The following is a 23853-nucleotide window of genomic DNA, read 5'->3' on the forward strand; positions in this document are numbered from 1 at the left end:
CATTGGCTTCTCTTCCTCCAGCTTCTCGTCCATATGTAACCCTGCCATTTCAGCTATGCATGCTCTTGGCTTTTGGCTCTTTCTTGGATCTTGGCCCTCTCTCTTAGTCCTCTTGGTTCCCTCTCTCTTGCCTCTCTCTCTTAGTATTCTTCTCTCATTCCTCCCCCTCTCTTCTCATGTCTTGGTTCAGTCTACTGTTCATGTCTAGTCTACTACTTTCTCTCCCTGCTCTGGATTCTCATTCATGGGCTAGTTACTCTCTTGGATGCATGAGTGTTAGCTACCATCTACTCTCTCCTTAATTCACTTACACATAAATTTAGTTACAAATAAGCATCTGTAGTTGTTGTTATGCACATTAATTCACAAATCAGAGCAAAGCTGTTTCAGGAAATATTGGTTCTCTGGAACATTCTCCCTTTAAAACATGTCCTTAGGTACTGTTGTACATTTTATAATAAGTTTAATTACTTACTACTCAGAACAACTGGCTCAGCAACATAACAAATGGTATAATAGTGCCACTGACATCATAGGAGTAACCAATAGCTATCTAATTGGACTTAGGGCTGAGTCAATAGGAGGGAATTTATGCCTGTTACTGTAAACCTACCCAAGAACTCAAGGCTAGAGGGGTCACTAGACGAAAACCTATTACTGCTATTTTGCCAAATTAATAGAGCTTCCAACTATATTCTAAATATTTATTCTTAAATACCCATAGGTAAGTTCAGCTCTCACCCTTCATCAAAGAAACTTTTCCTTTTTGTCACAGGTAGAGGATATTGCATAAACAAAATTCAAGAGTAACTGTTTATTGGATTCCCAGTGTGACTGATACACATAGAATACAACCCCTACACCCAAGTTTCAAGGAATATCACATAAAAGGTATGAAAGATTGTAAAAGCCAGAGAATTGGGACATCTGCTTTGAGATCATGTCTTTTAGACAAGACAGTGTTGGTACACCTATAAATTTAACAGTATGGTTACCCATACAATAACTTCCCAGGATGAAATCAGACAACATGCCAATGTGAATTGGGGAAATTTTCACACTTAGATGAAGAGTTATTCGTAGTCAATGACTGGGAGAATTAGTTGCCTTCAGGGACCAACTCCCCTGATAGGTTTCCCAATCCTAAATGGTCATCCTTAGAAACATAAACACACATCAATTATACTCAGTAGATTGTGAGTGTACACATATATACACATACATATGTGTACATATATGATTATGATTATGATTATAGAAGAAAAGGTCAAGAATTAGAGAGGGTCAGGAAGGATGTGGGAGGAGTTGGAAGGGGAAAAGAAAGGTACAGAAATCATTCAAATACAGTATATTCATGCATGAAATTCTTTAAAAAAAGAAAATTAAAGAATTGGTCCTGTAACAACTGAATGTACCACACTTTGCTGACTCCCCATGGGAGGCCTTACCCTTTTGGAGGAGGGGTTGGGAGTGGATGGAGGGTGTACAGAGGTGGGGGGGGAGTGGGAGGAGGAATGAGAGGGGGATCTGTGGTTGGTATAGAAAATGAATAAAAAAGTTTTAAACAAAGTAAATAAATAAAATTTTAAAGTTGGTATGTAGGTAAAATTAAAGATGATTTATCATAAATTATGTTTTAAAATTAGTAAGTAAATCCTGGCAGTGGTAGTGAATGCCTTTAATCTCAGCTCTCAGAAGGCAGAGGCAGGCAGATCTCTGTCAAACTGAGGCCAGTCGGATCTACAGAGTGAGTTCCAGGACAGCTGAGGCAGAGAAACTCTGTCTCAATTTAAACAAACAAAACAAAATTGATAAGTAAAAATAAAAATAACAGTTGTGATCCACAGGCCTGCCTGGTGCCTTGTGGGTCAGGCAGGTGAAAGATAACCATGGAGCAGCCTGGATCCTCACAGTCTGGGCTTCATGAAGTATCCACAGGCCTGTCCCCTGATGCCAGCAGCTCAGGCAGAAGAAAGACACCCATGGTGTAGCCAGCATCCTCAGAGTCTAGCCTTCCTGAATCACCCACATGTGTGCTTGGTACCACAAGGAACCAGGCAGTTGGGTGTCAATATGATGAGCAAGTATATGGTGGTGAAATCTGAGAGAGAGACAAAATAGTTCATTGGCTGTGGTAAGAGGCAGTTCTGAAGAAGTGAGGACTATGAGGAATGGGCAGATGTTGGTTGGCCTTCTTGCCACCATGAACCAGAGTGACGCCAAAGTCTGGGCTGCTGCTCCAGCCCTATCTGAGTCTGTGATAGGCAGGGTTTATGTTGATGTCCATGACCCACATTGCCACCCAGGCCACAGGGATGCCCAGGGTATGGGCTATCACCTGTGGCCAGTGTGATGTCCATGGGCCGTGCCACCACAGGGCAATGTTGATCTGAGTGGCTTGTGCTGCCACCCAGGTGATGTGATGACATCAGGCCTGGGTTGCCGTTGGGGGCCATGTCTGGGTCCATGCCCCCACAGCAGCCAGGGTCTGTCATGATGTCCAAGGCTTCAGTAATGACTGATGGATGTGCCGATGACTGGATTCTTCTCAAACGCCTGAGTCCATGTTGGTCTCTGAGGGCCATGCTTCCACTGGAGCCATTCCAATCTGGATGCCTAGGCTTCCACCTAGGGGCCAAGGTCACACTCGAGCTGGGGCTACAGTGAGGGGCTATGTCTGGGTCTGGCCTACCCTAGCCAGGGTCTGTGTTGATGTCCATGGTTCCTCATAACATCGAAGGCAATGCAGATGCCAGAGCTCTGTGCTGCCACTTGGGGCCATGTTGGTGTCCAAGGGCCACACTGCCTCGGGTGGGGGTGGCATGCTGATCAGAGTGACCTGAACTGCCACCTCGGGCCATGGAGACATCCTAGCCTGGACTGCTGCCTGAGACCATGTCTGGGTCTATAGTCCTATCAGTCAGGGGTCAATGATGTTCATGGTTAGTGGTGCCACCAAAGACCACACAGATGCCCAGGGTCTAGGCTGTATCCTGTGGCCATGTTGGTGTCTGAGGCCTGTGCTGCCACTGGGGCCATTGTGTCATCTGTGCCAGGGCTGCTGCTGAGTGCCACATCTGGGTCTATGACCTAACAGCAGCCAGGGTCTGGGCTGATGTCCATGGCTCATGTTGCCATGGGGGCAGGGGGTAGGGGTTGGGGAGCATCACAGGAACCATGCCTGTTGAATTCCAAGGGCTGTGATGAGCCAACCATGTCCCTCACTTGCTCTGGGATAGCTTGCCCTGCCCCTTGCTGGATACTGTAGCAGAACTGGTGATTTCCCACCACCCCATGGGAGAGCTAACAACAGCACTCCCGAGAGATGACCCCATCCCTCACCATATGCGTGGGAGATCTGGCCCCAGAAAGAGTTGGCTCTGTCCCTCATCTGAGGACATGATCCCAATGGTCCAGACTGACCAGATCAACTACCACCCAGACCCACATCCTGGACCTTGGGTTGGCCCACCCTAGCAGCTGCCCTGTCTTTGACCTGCTGGAGTGCACAAAGGGACTGGGTTCTGCAGAATGGTAACCACAGAATCTCCACTACTTGGGGCAACAACAGGATATCCAAGAGGAGTTTCAGTTGAGGGCCCAGCCCAAAGACACCAGAAACCAGAGGCCTTGAACCAGACTAATGACTCACTGGAATGAACATTTGGGGCTGAATGGAAAAAGTGATAAATTGTGCAATACACCAAAGCTCTCACTTCCACTAGGATGAATGAATAAGTGTTGGAAAGATGGAGGATTGAGGTGTTTTGTTTTTAATTAATTGGGGGGGCATACTGCAGGGGGAAGGGGTAGATTATGGAGGGAGTGGGAGGTGAATGGAATTGGGGTGCATGATTTGAAAATTCCAAGGACTTGATAAAGAATTTTGCTAAAATAAAAAAAGAGTATGGTTTCATACCTTATTACAGTTGAAATCTTAAAAAAAAAAAACAACTGTACAAATAAATTGTGCATGTCACTGAATGCCTTCAGCACAGCTGTCTGTTGTCTGGCACTGTGTGGATCTGACAGCTGAGTCTCTCTGGACCCTTCGCCTGTCTCCATACATGGGCTTGGCTCAATAGAGAGTGTCTGGTCCCTTTTTAAGTGTCCAAGTAAGTATGTAATTTCTAGGCCAGAGCCAGCAGGAGTACTTACCCTCAGCTCATTTTTCCAGAGATGACTTATACAATTATTTTTTAAGGTACTTAGATAATAGCAAAATAATATAGATTTGAATATGCAAAAAATTATGAGAAAGAAAGAATTAAAAAGTAATACAATAGGCATACTATTTACACAATAAAATCCATGGTACTTTCAATTTTTATATTTTTGATTGTCTGCACTTTTGATTATTTTGCTATAAACCTCAATTTTATAATAGTTTCATTAGAGATCAGAAAGAAAAGACATCCCTTCTGGCATATTTGGTTAAAATTTGTTACTTGTTATCAAAATATTAGAAAGGTCATTAGAGGGATGTTCACCACCCATGGCTTGTAATGTCTACACATTTTTAGTTTGTATATAATGTCTATACATTGCCAAGGTTTAAAAATATTCTGCCCAATTTCTTTGATAAAATGAACAACACTTCGGGATGTTCAGCTGGCTCTTGTGACAGGATTAACATCAAGCCCTCTGAATTGAGGTTTCCTAAACTATTCCATTAGTGGGCACTCTCCTGGGGAGGGCTCCCAGACTGAAGAAAAAGAGAGGAGTAAACGGCTGGCTTCTTCCCCACTTACACTACGTACAGACAAATACAGCCCATGTTCCTGGAGACACCAGCAGTGGGTGGCAACCTGGAGGGCACCGCACACAGAATTGAAGACAGAAGTTCCGAGTGTAACAGGTTGGGTGTTGAGTATCTGCCTGGGTTCTGCACTATGTCAGCATGCTGCAGACACTTTTTGTACCTCTATATTCCTTACTATATGATACCTCAATGTTAGAAAATCAGCGTTTCAAATGCTTGATTTTTGAGTTACTCATTTATATCCAAGGAAACACGGCCCAGTTGCCTCACACATATGAAAATAATTCCTTGGAAGCCTGATTTCATGAATTTAGAAGAAGCAGTCCCCTCCTTACCATCCCTCAACATGACAATCTCAGCAAAGTTTCTTTACTGTGCCTGGGTGTTGGTCCTGAAAACACTGCCTAACTGAAGTTCCTTCCCTAAATGATTTTTAAAAGAGCTGTCACTGCTTTCTGTTCTGTGGTTATGAAATCCAGAGGCGATCTACCAGCCCCTGCTTCTCACATTCCCAGAAACCTGAACTTGTTTCCAAGGACAACAATCTGGCATTTACAAGAACAATCCGGCAGGTCACAGGCAGGGCGCAGTAAGCGCTGGGATCAAACGCCCACGCTGCTAGGCTTGTGGTCTACCCTTTTAGTTTACTTAGCAGAAGTTGCTGGGGGGCGGAGCATCTAGAGATCCTGATTTCCTAAACCGACTTTCAACTTCCCTTTGAGGCACTCTGTCCCTTCAGTAACCACAGTTCTTAGCAGGGGAGAACTGGATGGTGCTGTACTTCTCTGCGTCCCAGAAAGATCCAAACCATGAGACTATCAGCAAGAATTATTTGGTTTGTATTATGGACTGTTTGTGTAGCAGAAGGTAAGCTTAAAACAGATAGCCTTTTTCCCTTCTGGTGGAGCCACATTATAAAACATTTGTGGATAATATTTCTCATAGCAATCATTCAAATGAAGTCTAGAAAATGGGAAGTAATTCCTGGTCTGTAGCTTAATGACTTTTGGTGGTAAGTTTAAAAACTGCAAGCAGTTCATTTGACTGCCATAATTGATGGTTTATCCTAATGTAAAACTCCAGACAGTGCTTAAAACATGTTTGTGTAATCCATAATTCGGCAGAGTCATTTAACTTGTAGTTAACTCATAATGCAAACCCCTGCCTGCCTTTGCATGAATGTCCCTGAAATAATACTTCATGTAAAACTAGTAAAAAATATATGTAAATATTTATACTTAATGAAAACTTTTACATGTTTTTTAGTGAGTGGATTTATTTCAGGTATAATTCTAACACTTCCTAAAAACATCACTTAGAACTGATACTGCCACGGCTTTAAAAGGTTTGTACATAAGAACGGCATGTATGGGAATAAAAAGATTATAAAATTCGACACACAACCTGCATATAATATTTGTGAGATCCGGTATATTTGGTTTCTTTTTTCCTGTGAGTATGTAGGGAACATATAGCTGTGGAATGCATTTGTGGACTGGATAATGTGATTATTGACGCTCTTCCCCCTTGTTCTTAACAGAAGCTCTGATTCTGTCATTCAGGTCAATTCTACCAAAACTGTTCACTTTATGCAAGGAAAGGGGTTCACATGCCTAGTTCATGATAGGTAACTAGTGAAGTGATAAGCACTCAATTTGCTTTACTTTTTGTTCTGTGTTTTTTTTTTTTTTTAAATAGGGTGTCACTACAGCCTAATTTGTCCTTGAACTCCCTGTAGCCCTCCTGTGTCAGCCCCCCATGGGTTGAGGTTACAGGTGTGAGCGACGGCCATACCTGACTTAGCATTTGTTATATCAAGGGAATATCATAACGTTAATCATTTTCCCAGACGTTTCACTTAGCCAACACTTTGCAATTTGAGCTTTTGCTGCAGCCTCTACTCACTGGGGAATATTAACAAGCCAGCTCTAGCTGGATACTTACCAATCCAGCTATGAAAGGCAGACATGGTTTCTCAGTTATATCTTTTGGTAGAGTGCTAAAAAATATTTACATATGTTTAATATACTTTTTGAAAGAGTGAACTTTTTCATCTCTATTTCTAATACTATTGTTTGAATTTTAGCCTATAAGTCTTATATTCAGACACCTTGTAGACCAAGGCAGTTATTTCCTTATATATGAAAATATAAGTATTATTGAGATGAAATATGATTATATTGGCCTAAAGTTCTAAAGCAGTGTTGGTATTATTAAATGTAACTCAACTTTTTTTTGTCATAAGTCAATGCTTTTGATTTATTTTAATGTTCTACTTTCATACTACTTGCTGAGAGATTTTTAAAGACATATTATGCATGAAAGATCTATTTTATTTCTAGCTAATTTTTAAACCTTAAGAAATGATACAAGTGAAATTAAGCTCTTTACATAATTACAAAGTGGAATTTTCAATATTTAAAGGAAGTGCCATGAAGTTTATGTGATAATTTAATGTTAACGATTTAAAATTCTTACTTATATCATGGATTCCAGCTGATTTTCCTGTTACTGTTGGATTTGAATTTTCATCGATATGTATTCAAATGTGGTGCCAGTTCTTGCTGATGAGTTGGGCAGATGCACCATACACATTACTGTTTCAAGGTCTGTACTGTCAGAGATGAAACAGGAGTTTAGTGTTTAAAGTGATATGTAGGGTAACCTCATAATATCCACGAAATGCACAAAATGCAGGAACAGATACAAGAAGTTCCATGGATTTTCAGTGGACACAGAGCTCCCTCCTTCTTCTTAGCTTGGCTGGTAGCCTGTGTCTATCTCAAATGTAAACCATTTGAACAGACTATTCACTTAACAGGAATTTCACCTGCAGGATAGCTTGGGTCAATTAAAAATAGTTACATATACACTTCAATATTTGTTTCTGTTCCTATTCCCCATGTCAGACACTAGGTCCTGGGCTGATTAAAAAATGATTGTGAAATGCTATTATAGTAATAGACTTCCCTAAGCCGGGAAGGAAATGCAAGCATTTCATAAATCTTTTCTACCCTGATAGAGATCAACATTCTTCCAAAACCAATGCTAACTAGCAGGTGAGCTGGACACGTTAATGAACTCTCTGGCCACAGAGTCTGGCTACCTGAGTTAAACCCATGAGACCCACCCGGTGAAATGAAGAAAACCACGTCCTCAGACCATGCTCCAGTTTCCACATGCAGGCATGGCAACTGGATAGTACACGTGCCCATATTAAAAAACAACTTCAAGAACAAAATTTAAAAAGGAAGCACTATGAGCCCAGCTGTCTTTTTGTCTTCCCTTTTTCATAGTCAAGGGCTTCCTAATACCTTTTTAGTGCAGTGCCTGCCTGTGTTCACACTCCTAGCTGCTAGGAACAGTAGATGCTGCTTCTTGCAAAATCACATGCTGTTCAGAATTGGGTCAGATTTACAGGACAACCTGTAACGTAAGAGTTCCTCACTCAAGCTGTGTAATTTCAGTTCTGGGGAATGGATTATACCCAAGATTTCCAAGCACACATTTTACTCTCACAATTGGATATTGTATGAAATTAGGCTGCAGCCCAGAATTGCTGAAATGAACCAATTAAACCTGTGCTGAAACACAACCAAATAACCACTGTGTGCTTTCTGGGGAGATAAGTGTTCTTTAATCCTGGAGGTTTAAAGGACAAAAAAAATGTCCTTTCAGGCTTAGAGATTTTAATCATAGAATGGAGAATTCATTTAATTCTATATTATGTTGTGCTAAGTGTAAGGTGTTTTCAAACTTCGTTTGACTCTGATGTGGAAAAATTAATGCTATATATATTAATTATGAATTAATAACACTTACTCTTTGGGGAGTTAAAGGAAAAGTTATGCTTTTATTTCAAATGCAACGATAAAATGTCAAAAAGTCAAATGATACGATGTAAAATATTTCTGCCTTTCCTTAAGAAAAAGAATTTATATGGAAAGTGCTCTTACTTTTCCCTGCACTCTGTGTCCAAAGTCGAAGGCAACTTGTAGAGTCGGGTTCACCGCGTCGTCACTGAAAACTACACCTGCTGCTTTCCCTCTAGCCTTCGCCATACTGAATACCGAAGTTTCCAGTGCTCCAAGTGACTCAGGGAAGATGGGCGAAACAAGTTACCATACACCCGTGTTGTATGCATCCCGGAGTGGGCATCATGGCATGCAGTGTTGTACGAATAGAGTTCTGTCACTGGTATCACAGCTGTGCTTGCTGTCTTCACCTTACTTTAATTCTTTGAGACAGAGTCTCACCTTATGGCCCAAGCTGGCCTTGAACTCCTGATCTTCCAGCCTCCCAAGCACTGGAATTCAACACCAAGAGCCACCTGCTCAGGTTTTCTATTACTCTCTCACAGGGATAGCTAGTATTTCCTTAGAAGAATGGGGGAAAAATTCTTTTAAATGTCAGATTGTCAAAAACCTTCTGAAAGAGCAATCAACAATTTCCCTTTCCAAGAGGAAAAAAACAAAACAACACAAAACAAAAAACCCCTTTCATTAAAAGAGAAAAAGACCAACCCTTAAAATGTACATAAGAGTAACATTACACGGGACCAAACAGGTTGTATTTAGGAATATATATGATGTACATATATATGTGCAGGTAATAGCAATTATGAAAATAAGAGGCATAACTTTGAAAGAGAGCAAGGAGGGGAATATGGGAGATTTGGGAGGAACAAAAGGAAATGGGGGGAATGATGTAATTATATTATAATTAAAAGAAATAATAGTAAAAAAGAAATAGGAATCTCTGTAGTAACTTAGAAAATAATATGGATTTGCATAGTAAATATATGTGTCTGGATACAATCTGCTATGGTTTCATTTATACATGAAACCAATCTTGGCATCTTGCCTTTGTACTCCTTTATCACATCAAAGATTTGTAAACCTGTCATAGGATAAGCCAAGACTTATATGTATGCACCTTTTAAACATTTCTTTTATTTCAAATTATAATGGACAGTAGGATCTACTGCTGCAGTCTCAAATACTAGTATCATTATAGTTTCAAAGCCAGAAGAAGACAAAAGTTCTGAAGTCACACATCTTTGGTATTTGTTTGGCATCCTTGTTTGGGGCAAAAGAGAAAGAATTCACAATTACAACCTAAGCACCCTTTGCAAACTAGATATTCCCCTGCCACTTGCAAAGCCATCACTTTATAATCACACAAACAGCACAAGCTGAATTGCAGTTGTTCTCTTTCTCCCTAGAACCTTCCTCTGTTGAATCTGAGAACTGGAACAAAAGAGAAGTAGTCTTTTTATCACAAGCCTTGGAAGCAATGCATGGAGAGCCTCCCACATTTCCCTAGGGAAAGTGGCTGGACTAAAGAATCAGGATTGTGGCAGAGAATACTTGACATATTTATAGTGCCACAAATCTAGCCAACCTGTAATTTACGTGGAAGGGACAATGCAGTTAAATTTTGCTAATCTGTGTAACTTACTGTAAAATTTCACCGATAGAAGATAGAACTGGACAGTGGTAAGGGACAATAGAACAAAGTCATTCTGAGACAGGAAGCATTTCATACTGAAATGCTATAGTAGGTGTCCAAGGCTGGAGAAATTGCTCACAGGCAAGGTGGAGGGTGGATTATGAAGGCAAACCTTGCTTATTTTCAGTACAGGCATATTCTAGAAATGTGCATGACCTTTACTTGAATGTGATTTTAAACTACAACACTTAAGTGCAAACTGCAAACTAGAATTATTCTAAGGAAGAAATTGCCACATAGTAAATAGTCTTTTATCTTTGGCCTTAGATTGCTCAATTTTTGAACTCTCCCTCCCCCTCCAAATTAATCCATTTTTATTTGCTGTCTCTGTCAGCCTGTCTTTACCACTTTCCTCTCCTACACACACACACACACACACACACACACACACACACACACACACACACACACACCACACACCATGCCCACCTTTCATTATCTGAGGAGATCCTGGCAACCAAGTCCTCAGATGCTCAGTTGACTGATGGGTACCTTACCTACCCAGTTCTTAACTTCAGCGATTCTCAGACCATGGTGCATGAAAACCATACAAGTTAATTGGGAGAAAACTGTTACATTTTGGCTAAAATTGAAAAGAATGGTTCAGAGAAAGTCAAGTAATTAAACAGAAAGAGAAATCTGTACATGGAATAATGAAAAGAACACAAGGATTTGACAGAACACTTTTGTTTTGACATTTTCACTTAGAAAGCTTAGTTTCTCACCAAGGGAGCTAACTGGAAATACAATAGACAGAGGATGATTATAGAAACCCTCCTTAAAGGTTCCTAAGAACTTCTTACACTTAGAGCTATAGGCAAGAGATTGCCGACTTCAAAAACTGCAACACAGATTCACACTTGGGAGGTAGACAGATGAACAACGCAGTCCAGTAGTGGAGAGCTGGGGGTTCACACAACAGGCCTGCAAGTTCACCAGACAATGGTTCCTTTGTCTTCTTTTTTTTCCCTTCCAAGTCTTGTCCTTTTTTTCTTCTTCTTCCACATCTTGTCTCTGAAGTGTCCCATGTGTCACTCTCTGCATCTTCTGTGCACAGTGACTCTATGGATACATGTCCTGGAAATGCTTCTACAGTTCTGTTTGTGTTCACTGTTGCTTTTATTCAGGATCACTTTTCAATAAGTTCTAAGTACTGGGCCATAAAAATCATACTTTCCAAAAGATAGTCATTCAGTGGATAGGAAAAGAATAAGCAGTGTATTTAAATATTCAAATATTGTAGTTCATATTATAAACTATAAAGTTGCTAAAATGGAAAACTGGAAGTTGGGAAGATGTGCTATAAATACAAAATGTAATTTTTTTTTCTGCAAAACAACCAAAATTATGAAGTTAATAGGAAAAAATAGGTTAAGACAGACTCAGAGACAAACACTGCATGTTCCCTTTCATATTTGTATTCTAGTTTTTAGTGCAGATACTTAATAACTATTTGTCTAATGTATTATATATGTATATTTGTGGGCCAGGGACGATGGTGAGCTGAGGCCAGCTTATGCTATTTAGTCCAACGCTGTTTTAGAGAAACTAAAACAGGAAAAAAATATATCTTTAGCCAAATGTCACCCTCTCTCTCTCCTGACCCATCCTATTTATTTATTTATTTATTTATTTATTTATTTATTTATTTATTTTACTTTTAAATTAGTATGCAAAGGGTTATATTTTATTATGACTTCGAACCCCCACGCCAGACAGGGATTTTCTGTCCTGGAACTCACTTTGTAGATCAGGCTGGCCTTGAACTCACAGAGATCCACCTGCCTCTGCCTCCCTAGTACTAGGAATAAAGGTGTGCTCTTCTTATGGCTTTTCAAAGTAGTTTTATTTTATTCTCTCTGATCCTTCTTCCCCATCTCCCTCCCCTGCTGTGCCTACCTACGGGTCATCTTTCAGCATTCATGTCACATGTTTTCATTGCCCCTTCCTCCACAGTACTTTTCCACTTCTAGTTCCATGTCCTCTGCAGAGTTCACACCCACAAATCTGACTCTCTGTGACTTCAAGGCCACACTGGAAACAGAGCCAGGCATGGTGGCACACACCTTTAATCCCAGGACCCGAGATCTCACTTCTTTGTTTGGGAAAGACGCATGCCTTTAATGCCAGGAAGTGATGGCAGGAAGCAGAAAGGTATATAAGGCACGAGGACCAGGAACTTTGGTCTTTTTTAGCTTTTAGGCTTTTGAGCAGTTCAGCTGAGATCCATTTGGGTGAGGACTCAGAAACTTTCAGTCTGAGGAAACAAGTTCAGCTGAGAGTTGGCAAGGTGAGGTTGGATATGGCTTGTTCTGCTTCTCTGATCTTTAGCGTTCACTCCCATTATATGCCTGGCTCCGGTTATTTCATTTATAAGATTGGTTATCAATTCGTGTTACAAGTGCTGATCTCAGAAGTGCAGTTTGGGAGGATTTCAAACTACCTCCTCACAATCACACAAACACCAGCTGCTCCCCATACCGGTTTCTTCGAGGTTTCACCATGGGCCCTTAATGATCTATGCTTTCCTCAAGGGTAACATTTTTACAAATAAACGATGTAATTGTCCCTGTATATTTTAGAAGTAGAAATTTATTTTTTCAGATGGTTGTTAAGTGTCATTTGGACTTAAAATTTTTGTAGTTTGTTTTTTAAAGTACTTTATTGCAACTGATATTTTTCTTGATTCGAAAACTTACAAATTCTATATTCTTGCACTATTTGTTAATTCTCTGAATATTTTTAGTTAATTAAAACCTCTGTGGCTTACATATATCCATAAAATTAATATTCATTTATATCAAGAAGAAGGCATAAGGGAAATTTAATGAAAATATATTTTTTATTTATTTATTTAATTATTATTTACTTATTTTTTTTTTTTTTGAGACAGGGTTTCTTTGTGTAGCTTTGCTGTGCCTTTCCTGGAACTCACTTGGTAGACCAGGCTAGCCTTGAACTCACAGAGATCCACCTGGCTCTGCCTCCCGAGTGCTGGGATTAAAGGCGTGTGCCAACACCTCCCGGCTGAAAATATCTATTTTTGATATTTCCATTTTATTCATTTGCTTTATTTTTTCTAAGGAAAAAATTGTAGTTTTCAATTATTGTATATTCTACCATTTTTTAAGAGGTAATATTTTAAAAATGATACCTCATTCTTTTCTAACATCATTTTAGAAGCTCTGGTAAATTAACGGAGAGGCTATCTCTGTCTTTAATATAGCAAAAGTGTGGGTACGAGTGATACATTTCACAAAATAAGTAAATTTATTAAGATTCATTTTACTTCTGCAAGAACATTTCAAATAATAATTAAGAGACATATTGGCATTGGAAATAAGGACTTGTATCTGGTTTGTGTGTTAGTACTAGCTCTTTAAAATTTGAATATGAAAAAAACTGGTGAATCATGTTTACTAAAATATCAGATATTTGCTTTTAACTTTAAAAAATTATACATTCATCTCCCTCAAGTTAAAGTAAAAAAGACTCCTGTTTTCAGATAGTCAAGCCTATACACAGTCATTCCTTTGCTGAAAAACATTTGAAATTGGCAAATACAGCCAAGTAAATAGAAAACCAACACAGGCAGTTTTAGAAACCAACATTAACTGTTGATTATGTTACTGCAAACACATAGGATCAGATTTTGTCAGAATCTGAATCAATATATAGATACAAGAAAGGTGAGTTTACTCATTTACCTTGAGCTAGAGGCAGAAGGCTTGTTCCTTTACCGAGGCTTCAAGATAAAATATCTCTCTGAAAATCTTTGTATCCTTTTGGAAGTATTACTGTGGCCCCTGTTTAATAAGCACCTGTCCTGTGTTGCTGACAATTTTCCATCTATTTCAAGCATATGTGTTGTTGTACATTTATGTTGACAGATCGACTACACGAATGAAAAGAACTTGTTACAATCTACTTAGAACTCTTGAGACTATATTTCAGGGGAACTTGAGAAATTCTGTTTGTCACCATCTTAAGACATGCTTAACTTATTGTAGAAATGCAGTGAATCATTACTATTTTAGCTATAACATGAGTTACTGGTGCATATTATATTGAGAATCTAAACAAAGACAAACAGCACATGCATTTGAAGGGAGAAGAGCAGCAACTGAAAGCAGAAAGATTACTCATTTTCAGAGAGCTCACATTTTGAAGCACCAGGGTTTTTTTTTTGTTTTTGTTTTTTTTGTTTTTTTTTTGCTGTGATGGTGGTGGAGTATTAGCACCATCTAGTGTACAAAATGCTTAATTACCAAAATGATGAAAATCAAATTTATTATACAAGTTTACTAAGACAAATGTTCTAAAAATTGGGAAAATACTCAAAGGAAATATGTGTACCTGAAAGCCTAAATAAGTGCTTACTCTTCTATAAAATATATTGGTCCTTTTGTTTCATCACATGTTGTATAATGACATCTTATAGATACAAGTTATAGGTGGGATATGTTTTAGGTTATTCTCTTGCCATTAAAAGATATAGTTTAGAACAGAGTGGCAAATTGTTGTGAAATCAAGAAGTAAAAAGCATCTGGTAGGTAAAATAATTTTAATTTAATACAATCATTTAAATATCAGGGTATCTATTATAAAATCAAGCAGCAGGCAATATTAAAAACAATTCTATTCCATAGCACTAATATTCCATAGCCATAATTCTAGGACTTGGTAAAATAATAAGTGGGAAAAAGGATGGGTACATGGAAGGATGTAGGCACAGCTATTGTAGTAAAATGTTAAATGTGGGCACTAGACGTTTGCTGTATTGGCTTTCACTATAATTTCAAATTTTCCTATATATCTGGAATTTTCTGTTAAAAATGTAAACAGAATGTTTCTCCTATGAAACTCAATACGAAAACACAGCACCTCTAATTATTTCCCAACCCCAAACCATAAGCAGTGGTTAAAAAACATGAACTACTGTATCTGCAAAACATAAGCCCAGTTTCAGTTCTGCTCTCAGATACCTTGGGAAAGTTGCTAAATGTTTAAATTTCCACACCCTAACGAAACAAGATGATGATAATGAAAAATAAATAAATGCAATCAAGAGGCACAAATTACTTATTAATTTTCTGCCCATTCTTTTTTATATACTATCCTTAGTTAATCTATTGAAAAGTAAAGAGAATAAAACACATGCAAATTTTGTTAATTTTATGTATTTAAAACATATAACACATACTAATGAATAAACTATAAGCATAGTATATTACTAATTATTATTCATTCACACCAAGAAACAGCATTTCCATCACCCCAGAAGATCCCTGTTTATCTCCTCCAAATGGAACAAGTTATCTTCAATGCTATAATTATGGTTTTGGTCTTATTGTTTCACAGCTTGTGTATGCCTACATTTATGCAATATAAATTTTATATTGATATTAATAGTCCTAGGATAATTGATACAACATTGTTGTTTTGTATTCATTATTAAGATACCTTTCCATGTATTTTTGTGGCATTGATGCAATATTTACCACATGCCTGTATCATAAATGTTTATTAATTCAACTGTTGAGGTTGTACCTTCTAATTTTGAATATTAGCCATATTATCATAATCTTTTCCACAAATGAAATTGGATTCACATGCACATGCATTTCTTAGATATATTTGCAGTGATACAATTGCTGACCAACAGACAATTGTTGTGGATATTGTATTTGTTCTGTCTCCAAAACACTATGTTGAAACTGAGATGGGTCTTAGGGATGTAATTAAGTTAGATGAGGTCAGGAGAGTGGAGTCCTCAAAAAGAAACCAGCATCTTTAAAATAAGAAAAAAAGGTTTTATGCATCTAAACCTGTCTCTGTCTGTCCATTATTTGGCTCTCTGCTCCCCTATCCCCACCCTCAACTCTCCACCTACTATGTGAGAATAAAGGGAAAATATAGTCATCTGGGAACAAAGAACATTCCTTGTTAGGAACACGTTATGTTTAAGCTTCCCAATCTGTAGACTTCTTGTCCTATCAGCCCTCATTGACTAAGAGAAACACACATTTTCAGCTTCAGTGTGAGTTATGGCTTCTGCTCCCTTCTCTGTCCCCTTTCTTGACTTGATAGCTCTAACTTCCATCACATTAGCAGTTCTTTTCTTTTTTAAAAAACTTTTTATTCTTTGTATACATTACATTCCAACTGCAATTTCCCTTACCTCCACGTCTCCCAGTCCTCCCACTCCAATTCTCTATAGCGCCCCTATCCCCTAGATCCACATCTCATCCATTTCCCTTCAAAAAAAAATAGCAGGCCTTCCAGGGATATCAACTGCATATGGCATAACAAATTACAATAAGACTAGGCACAAATCCTCATATCAGGACTGGACAAGGTGACCCAGCAAGAGGGAAAAGGTCCCAAGCATAGGCAAAGGTGTCAGATATATCCCCAACTCCTGCTGTTAGGGGTCCCACAAGAACACCAAGCTATACAACCATAACATATATGCAGAGGACCTAAGTGAGACCCAGACAGGCTCCCCAGTTCTCGGTTCAGTCTCTGTGTGCCCTCATGCTTCATTATCAGTTTTTAATGTTTCACTTTCCCCTAAATGTTGAGCTTTTAAAATTTGTCTTTGTTGACAATAGCACTTGTTTTTACATTTAACAATGATTATGTCTATGTAAATATATATGTCAAATATTGGTTTGTTTGTATTGTAGATTGTCAAGGTCCTCCCCCAAAAGAATATACAGAAATTCTGACAGGTTCTTGGCCTGACAAACCATATCCAGAAGGTAGTCAGGCCATCTACAAATGCCGCCCTGGATACCGAACACTTGGGACCATTGTTAGAGTATGCAAGAATGGAGAATGGGTGGCTTCTAACCCATCCAGGATATGTCGGAGTAAGTACATCATGTTTAAGAAACTTAAGAAAACTTTGAGTTTTGAATGTACTACATGTTTTATGTTGTAACACTATAAAATTTTATCACTATGGTAACTAAAAGATAGAAACATCATTTTAAAATTTAGTGATACAACAAAATTAAAAATGGAAGTAGGCACTTAGCTTCAACTATAAAATATTCTTTGCTGTTTGCAGTTTTCCTTCCATTCAATAATATCCAAATGTGCTTGCTCGTCGGGCTCCTACATAAGGTGTGGTACATGGACTGTTGATTAATATTGAATCTTCTTTTTTTAATTTTAGAAAAGCCATGTGGGCATCCTGGAGATACACCCTTTGGGTCCTTTAGGCTGGCAGTTGGAACTGAGTTTGAGTTTGGTGCAAAGGTTGTTTATAACTGTAATGACGGGTATGTTGTCAATATTAAAAGGCTTATTGTTGAAATTATATGTAAGATGTCTACAAGTTTGTACTTTAATGAGACTGAATTATACTATTAACATTTTTAAAAATAACATAAAGCTATGATGTGAGTAATTTTATTTGAATGCCATGCTATCTTCATAATATTGAAAAGTTAAGTGAGTTAGGATTATTCTGGCATAGTGTTGTAATAAGGGAGTGTTAAGTCAGTACACATAAAAGTTAAGTGTTCAGTTGACAAATCCTACTACATTCCACTATTAGCTCAATATAATGTGAAATGGGACAATTTTATATATTAGGGACAATAGGAATTGAGAAAACAACTTTGTTATATGGTAGCCCTCTCGAAAAGATTTTTATAGTATTTAAAGAAAGCAAGACTTTTTTAACATTTTATTTTTTTTAATTAAATTTACTTATTTATTTTACATTACCACAGTTTTCTATCCCTCCTCTCCTATGTTCCTCACTCCCCCTATCTACTCCTCAGAAAGTGCAAAGCCTCCCATGGGAGTCAACAAAACATAGCATATCAAGTTGAGGCAGGACCAAGCTCCTCTTCTGTTGCATCAAGTCTGAGCAAAGTATCCCACCATAGATAATAGGTCCCCAAAAGCCAACTCATGCACTGGGGACAGATCCTGCTCACTGCTGGGGCCCCGCAAATAGACTAAGAAAGCAAGACTTTTACTTATGAATAAAAATCTTATCAACTGAATGCTATAGTTAAAACTTAGTCATATGCAAATTACTTTCATTATATGGGATCCAAATGCTAATTTTTCAGAATCATTAACTATGCCCTTTGACCAGCTACTGGGTCTCAAGGCTCATATGATCATTGAATCTTCAGCTCTTCATTTTCTATTATTTTTTCCCCGTTGCCATAGGTTATTTTTAAAAGTTTATATGGGAAAATTAGGAACTCTATAATATTATACTAAATAAATATAAATAAAATTAAATATTGTGAATGGAATCTTTTTGTTGCCCTTTATTTCCTAATTTGAGGTAATAAGCTATAACAGTTTAAACTTTTCAGGCTTTGGAATTAGTTCTAAAGCATTCCCAAACTCAAGTACTCAATGTTCATAAACTGTAACCTCGTTCTCATCCCCCCTCTGACAAAAGTGAAAACTTCTCAGCATCATGGGATAGGCAGGGGCAATCAATATGACCCACATTTGAAGCCCTTCAAACAATCCTGGGATCCTTCAAGTACCTACTAGTTACTCATTTCTCATCTAGCTTCTCCTTGCCCACAACCTGAAGAAGAGTTTGTAAACTCATTTTTGTCTCAGTTTTTATTCGTCACCACACACCTTATGGCACACAGCCAACACGGTTTGCCTTGGCATGAGTTTTTGAGGCTATTCCACTGTTCATCTCTGAATTATTTCAGGCTAGCCTCCCTGATTTGGGTTTCACCTTTGTCCTGAAAAGGGGGAATCAAAACTCATATGTTTTCTTCATTTGAATCCCTCAGTCTCAGAACTTAATATTTACAATTTGGTGAAGAAATGAGTTGAATATTTTCCTCTGACTCTGGCTGTCTTGCACTCTTTGTTATTTCTTTCATCACATGTATGTATGTATGTATGTATGTATGTATGTATGTATGTATGTATGTATGTATAAATAAAAAGTAAACACTGATAGAGCCCTATTATGTCAGGAACATTGTATATTGAGCTTCCATCACCAACAGAAATCTATTGGCAAAATTATTGACAACTATCAATGAGAGTCCTCACACCATGTAGGATCAGTAAGTAAAAACAGTTCACATTAATTTAAATTTTTATTGAAGAACATTTTATCTACCTTGAGGAATACATGTTTGTTTGTTTGTTTTAACCCAGAAGTAAAGTTAAGGATGGAGTAGGCCTATTGATTGATTGCCTCCATGTTTTTTTGCTCACCTTTTTTAGTCCTATAGCTCTGTGTTTATTTTCTCTGCTGGATATAGGTTCAGTTACGTGTTATTTAGCAGAATGATTCCTATGAGCAATCTTTTTTTTTTTTTTTTTTTGTTCTACATGTGTGTGATTTTGAGAGGACATTGCAAAAAGTTTTTTTTTTCTCCTCCTCTCCCCTCCCTCCATGAACATATGTTCAGGAAAGTTTTGTGTGTAATTTTACAGAATGTCTGAAGGAGCATGGTGTAACAGGTTGGTCTCTGCTATGGATGGAAAGTCTTTACTGGAAACTTGCTTTTTCTGTTGGAAGAGGACACATTGTCCCTCATAAAAAGCTAGAGTATCACATTTATAGTCAATTATTACATCTCCTCTACAGCAAGCATCCAGTAAACCTTTAATTTCAAGGTCCTTGACTAAGTTATTCTGCTGAAGTGTTTTTTGTTTTTTGTGTATAAAGAATTAAGAACAAGATGAGAATAATATAAAAAAGAGAAAGTCTTTCTTTTCCTTAAAAATCTCTTACTGGAGGACATCCATGACAGTAAAGAGCTTAAAAGTACACAAGAATACATGATGTCTCAACACGACTTTATTTTGTTTGTGTTTTTAGGTATCAACTCTTAGGTGAGATTGATTATCGTGAATGTGGTGCAGATGGGTGGACCAATGATGTTCCACTATGTGAAGGTAAATAAAAAGTTGTTTGACAAGAATAACTAACCATGTAAAATAGATAAGATTTTTTCACATTTTATAGAAAAATATGCTTGAAGTTTATATTTAAGTATATCTTATTCATAATATTTTATAGTTTATAGTATAAAACAGAACATAGCTGTTTTGTTAGAGTGTTATTTTGTATTTCTATGTACTAAGTACACTAAGTCTAGAGGGTGGTAAATTTCTCATGGCTGGTGTAGATTCTTTGGGGGTCATGGATTTGATCCTCAGCACATAAGGGTCATCAATAAAACTCAGAACTATCTAACAACATAATAAATACAGAGATTGATAAGATTTTATGATCAATCTGATTATTAGAAATACCAAAGCCAATTTTTCTTTCATTTTTAGGTTTCTAAAAAATTAATAATACATACAACCATCCCAGCTTAATAAAAGGTCAGAATTTGAAAGCTGTATTCATGAAGAATGTCTCCCCTAATAACCATGCAGTTACAGGGACATAGGCCACCACTGTGGTAGAGAATGTGATTGAAACATCTATTAATAGCATGCTGCTGTGAAGGTTTTCCACAGCCTTAACTTTAACCAAAAAAAAAAAAAAAAAAAGAAAGAAAGAAAGAAAGAAAGAAATGCAAGAATTAAGAAAGAACTCTATTCTTTTACCTCTTGCTCATATGTACTGCAAACAACAAGAATGAGGGAAGGCAGGTCTTGTTTGTGAATTTCGGGAAAATAGTCCAAATCTCTAGTCACTATGGAAATAGTAAAGGTCCATTCAAATGCTATGTCCTATTTCCATGGTATGAAATAAAGGAGAGAAAGAAGAACAGGTGGGGGGGGGGCAGAAGCAGAAAGAGAATGTGATCACACTGGACATTCTCATGCCTAGAGAAATACAGAGACTTTTCAAATAAGGAAGTGAGAAGTGGTTCCAGGGAACACTGCCATCAGAATTACATGAGACACTTGTTTAAAATTTAGCTTGGGGACCACCAAGTAGCCTGTCAAATCAATATCTTTGAATAGGAAGACAAGGAAACACCCCTAGGATATCTATTGCATCCATAGTTTCTCCAGGCAACATAAACTTTGAGCACCTTCATGACTAATAAATTTTAAGTAAAATAAAAAAATGAACACCAAGGTGAAAAGGAAAATTAAGAACAATTTCTCTATCAGAAGAAATATCTTTTGTTTTTTTTTTTTTTCTTTTTTTTTTTCCGGAGCTGAGGACCGAACCCAGGGCCTTGTGCTTGCTAGGCAAGCACTCTACCACTGAGCTAAATCCCCAACCCCAGAAGAAATACCTTAAAATCCATTAATTTTCCACCTTATTATTTTAAATTTTTAAAATTCATTTTACGTGCCAACCGTAGATCATACTCTCATCTCTCTTCCTGGTACCCCCAGCCTTCCCCCCAAATCCTCTAAAACCCATACTCCCACCACCAGTCCTCTCCTCTAAAAGGGTAAAGCCTCCATTGGAGAGTCAGCAAAGCCTGTTACATTCAGTTGAAGCATGACCAAGCCTCTCCCTACTGCATCAAGGCTGAGCAAGGCATCCCACCATAGGTAATGGGCTCCAAAAAGCCAGCTCATGCACCAGGGAGAGATCGTGATCCCACTGTTGGAGCCCCTCAAACAGACTAAGCTACACAACTGTCTCCCATGTACAGAGGGCCTAGTCTGGTCCCATGCAGGATCCACAGCTGTTGGCATAAAGGTCATGAATTCCCATTAGCTTGGTTCAGTTGTCTCTGTAGATTTCCCTATCACAATCTTCACCCCCATTGCTAATGTCATCCCTCTTCCCTCTCTTTTACTGGACTCCCAGAGCTCAGCCTGATGCTTGGCTGTGGATCTCTGCATCTGCTTCCCTCAGTTACTAGATGAAGGCTCCATGATGACAGTTACAGTATTCACCAATCTGATTATCAGAGTAGGCCAGTTCAGTCACCCTCTCCACTATTGCAGTAGTTTAAGTTGAGGTTAGCCTTGTAGATTTCTGGGAACTTCACTAGAACCAGGTTTCTTCCTAGCTCCATAATGTCTCCCTCTATCAAGATGTCTCTTATATTGATCTCCCACTCTGTCCCTTCACCAGCTCGACCATTCCATTCCCTCATGTTCTCATCCCCCTCCTCTCTCCTCTCTTGATTGCCCCCCCACTTCCTAGTTTACTCATGGAAATCTCATCTATTCCCCCTTTCCGCAGCAATGAATGTGTCCCTCTTAGGATCCTCTTTGTTAGCTAGCTTCTCTGTAGCTTTAGGTTGTAGTCTGGTTAGCTTTTGATTTACATCTAGTATTGACTTATGAGTGAGTACATAACATACAATGTTTGTCATTCTGAGTCTGGGTTACCTCACTCAGCATGATATTTTCTAGTTCCATTCATTTGCCTGCAAATTACATGATGTCATTGTTTTTTACAGCTGCATAATACTCCATTATGTATATGTACCACATTTTCTTTATCAATTCTTCCATTTTGGGGCATCTAGGTTATTTCTAGGTTCTGGATATTATGAATAATGCTGCTATGAACATAGTTGAACAAGTGCCCTTGTGGTATGATTGAGCATTCCTTAGGTATATGCTCAAGACTGGTATCATTGGGTCCTGAGATAGATTGATTCCTAATTTTCTGAGAAGTCACCATACTAATTTCCAAAGTGGCTGTACAAGTTTTCACTCCCATCAACAGTGGAGGAGTGTTCCCCTTGCTCCACATCCTTTCCAATATAAGCTGTCCTTGGTATTTTTGATCTTAGCCATTCTAAGAGGTGTAAGATGGTATTTTAGAGTTATTTTGATTTGCATTTTCCTGATGACTGAAGATGTTGAGCAATTCCTTAAATGTCTGTTGGCTATTGGACATACCTCTGTTAAGAATTCTCTGTTTAGATCTGTACTCCATTTTTTAATTGGGTTATTTTGGTATTTTGATGTCTAGTTTATTGAGTTCTTTATATATTTTGGAGATCAGCCCTCTGTCAGATATAGTGTTGATGAAGATCTTTTCCCATTCTATAAGCTGCCATTTTGTATTATTTACTGTGCCCTTTGCCTTATAGAAGCTTCTCAGTTTCAGGAGATCCCATTTATTAATTGTTGCTCTTAGTGTCTATGCTACTGGTGTTATATTTCGGAAGTAGTCTCCTGTGTCAATACATTCAAAACTACTTCCTACTTTCTCTTCTATCAGGTTCAGTGTAACTGGATTTATGTTGAGATCTCTGATCCACTTGGACTTGAGTTTTGTGCATGGCAATAGATATGAATCTATTTGCAGTCGTCTGCTTGTTGGCGTCCAGTTATGCTGGCACCATTTGTTGAAGATGCTTTCTTTTTTTTTTTTCATTGTACAGTTTTTGCTTCTTTGTCAAAAGTCAGGTGCTCATAGGTGTGTGGATTAATGTTAGGGTCTTCACTTCTATGTCATTGGTCAACATGTCTGTTCTTATGCCAATACCAAGCTGTTTTTATTACTATAGCTCTATAGTGGAGCTTGAAGTCAGGGATGGCAATGGCACCAGAAGTTCCTTTATTGTACAGGATTGTTTTTATCTGTCTTGGGTTTTTTTGTTTTTCCATATGGATTGTTGAGGATTGTTCTTTCCAGGTCTGTGTTGGGATTTTGATGGGGCTATCATTGAATCTGT

At 38.2% G+C, this 23853-nt stretch overlaps 1 protein-coding gene across 1 annotated transcript in view; it reads left to right on the forward strand.

The window, feature by feature from the left end:
• The first annotated feature begins 5461 nt into the window (after positions 1–5461).
• Positions 5462–23853, forward strand: part of LOC118593064 (complement factor H-like) — a 153321-nt gene continuing 134929 nt past the window's right edge. Inside the window, exons 1-4 of the mRNA XM_036202286.1 lie at positions 5462–5629; positions 16963–17148; positions 17457–17562; positions 20112–20188. Of these exons, the coding sequence (XP_036058179.1) occupies positions 5572–5629; positions 16963–17148; positions 17457–17562; positions 20112–20188 (427 nt within the window). The 5' untranslated portion in view covers positions 5462–5571. The remainder of the gene's footprint in view (positions 5630–16962; positions 17149–17456; positions 17563–20111; positions 20189–23853) is intronic.

The sequence above is a fragment of the Onychomys torridus genome, chromosome 11 (genome assembly GCF_903995425.1).
Source record: "Onychomys torridus chromosome 11, mOncTor1.1, whole genome shotgun sequence".
Classification (NCBI taxonomy): domain Eukaryota; kingdom Metazoa; phylum Chordata; class Mammalia; order Rodentia; family Cricetidae; genus Onychomys; species Onychomys torridus.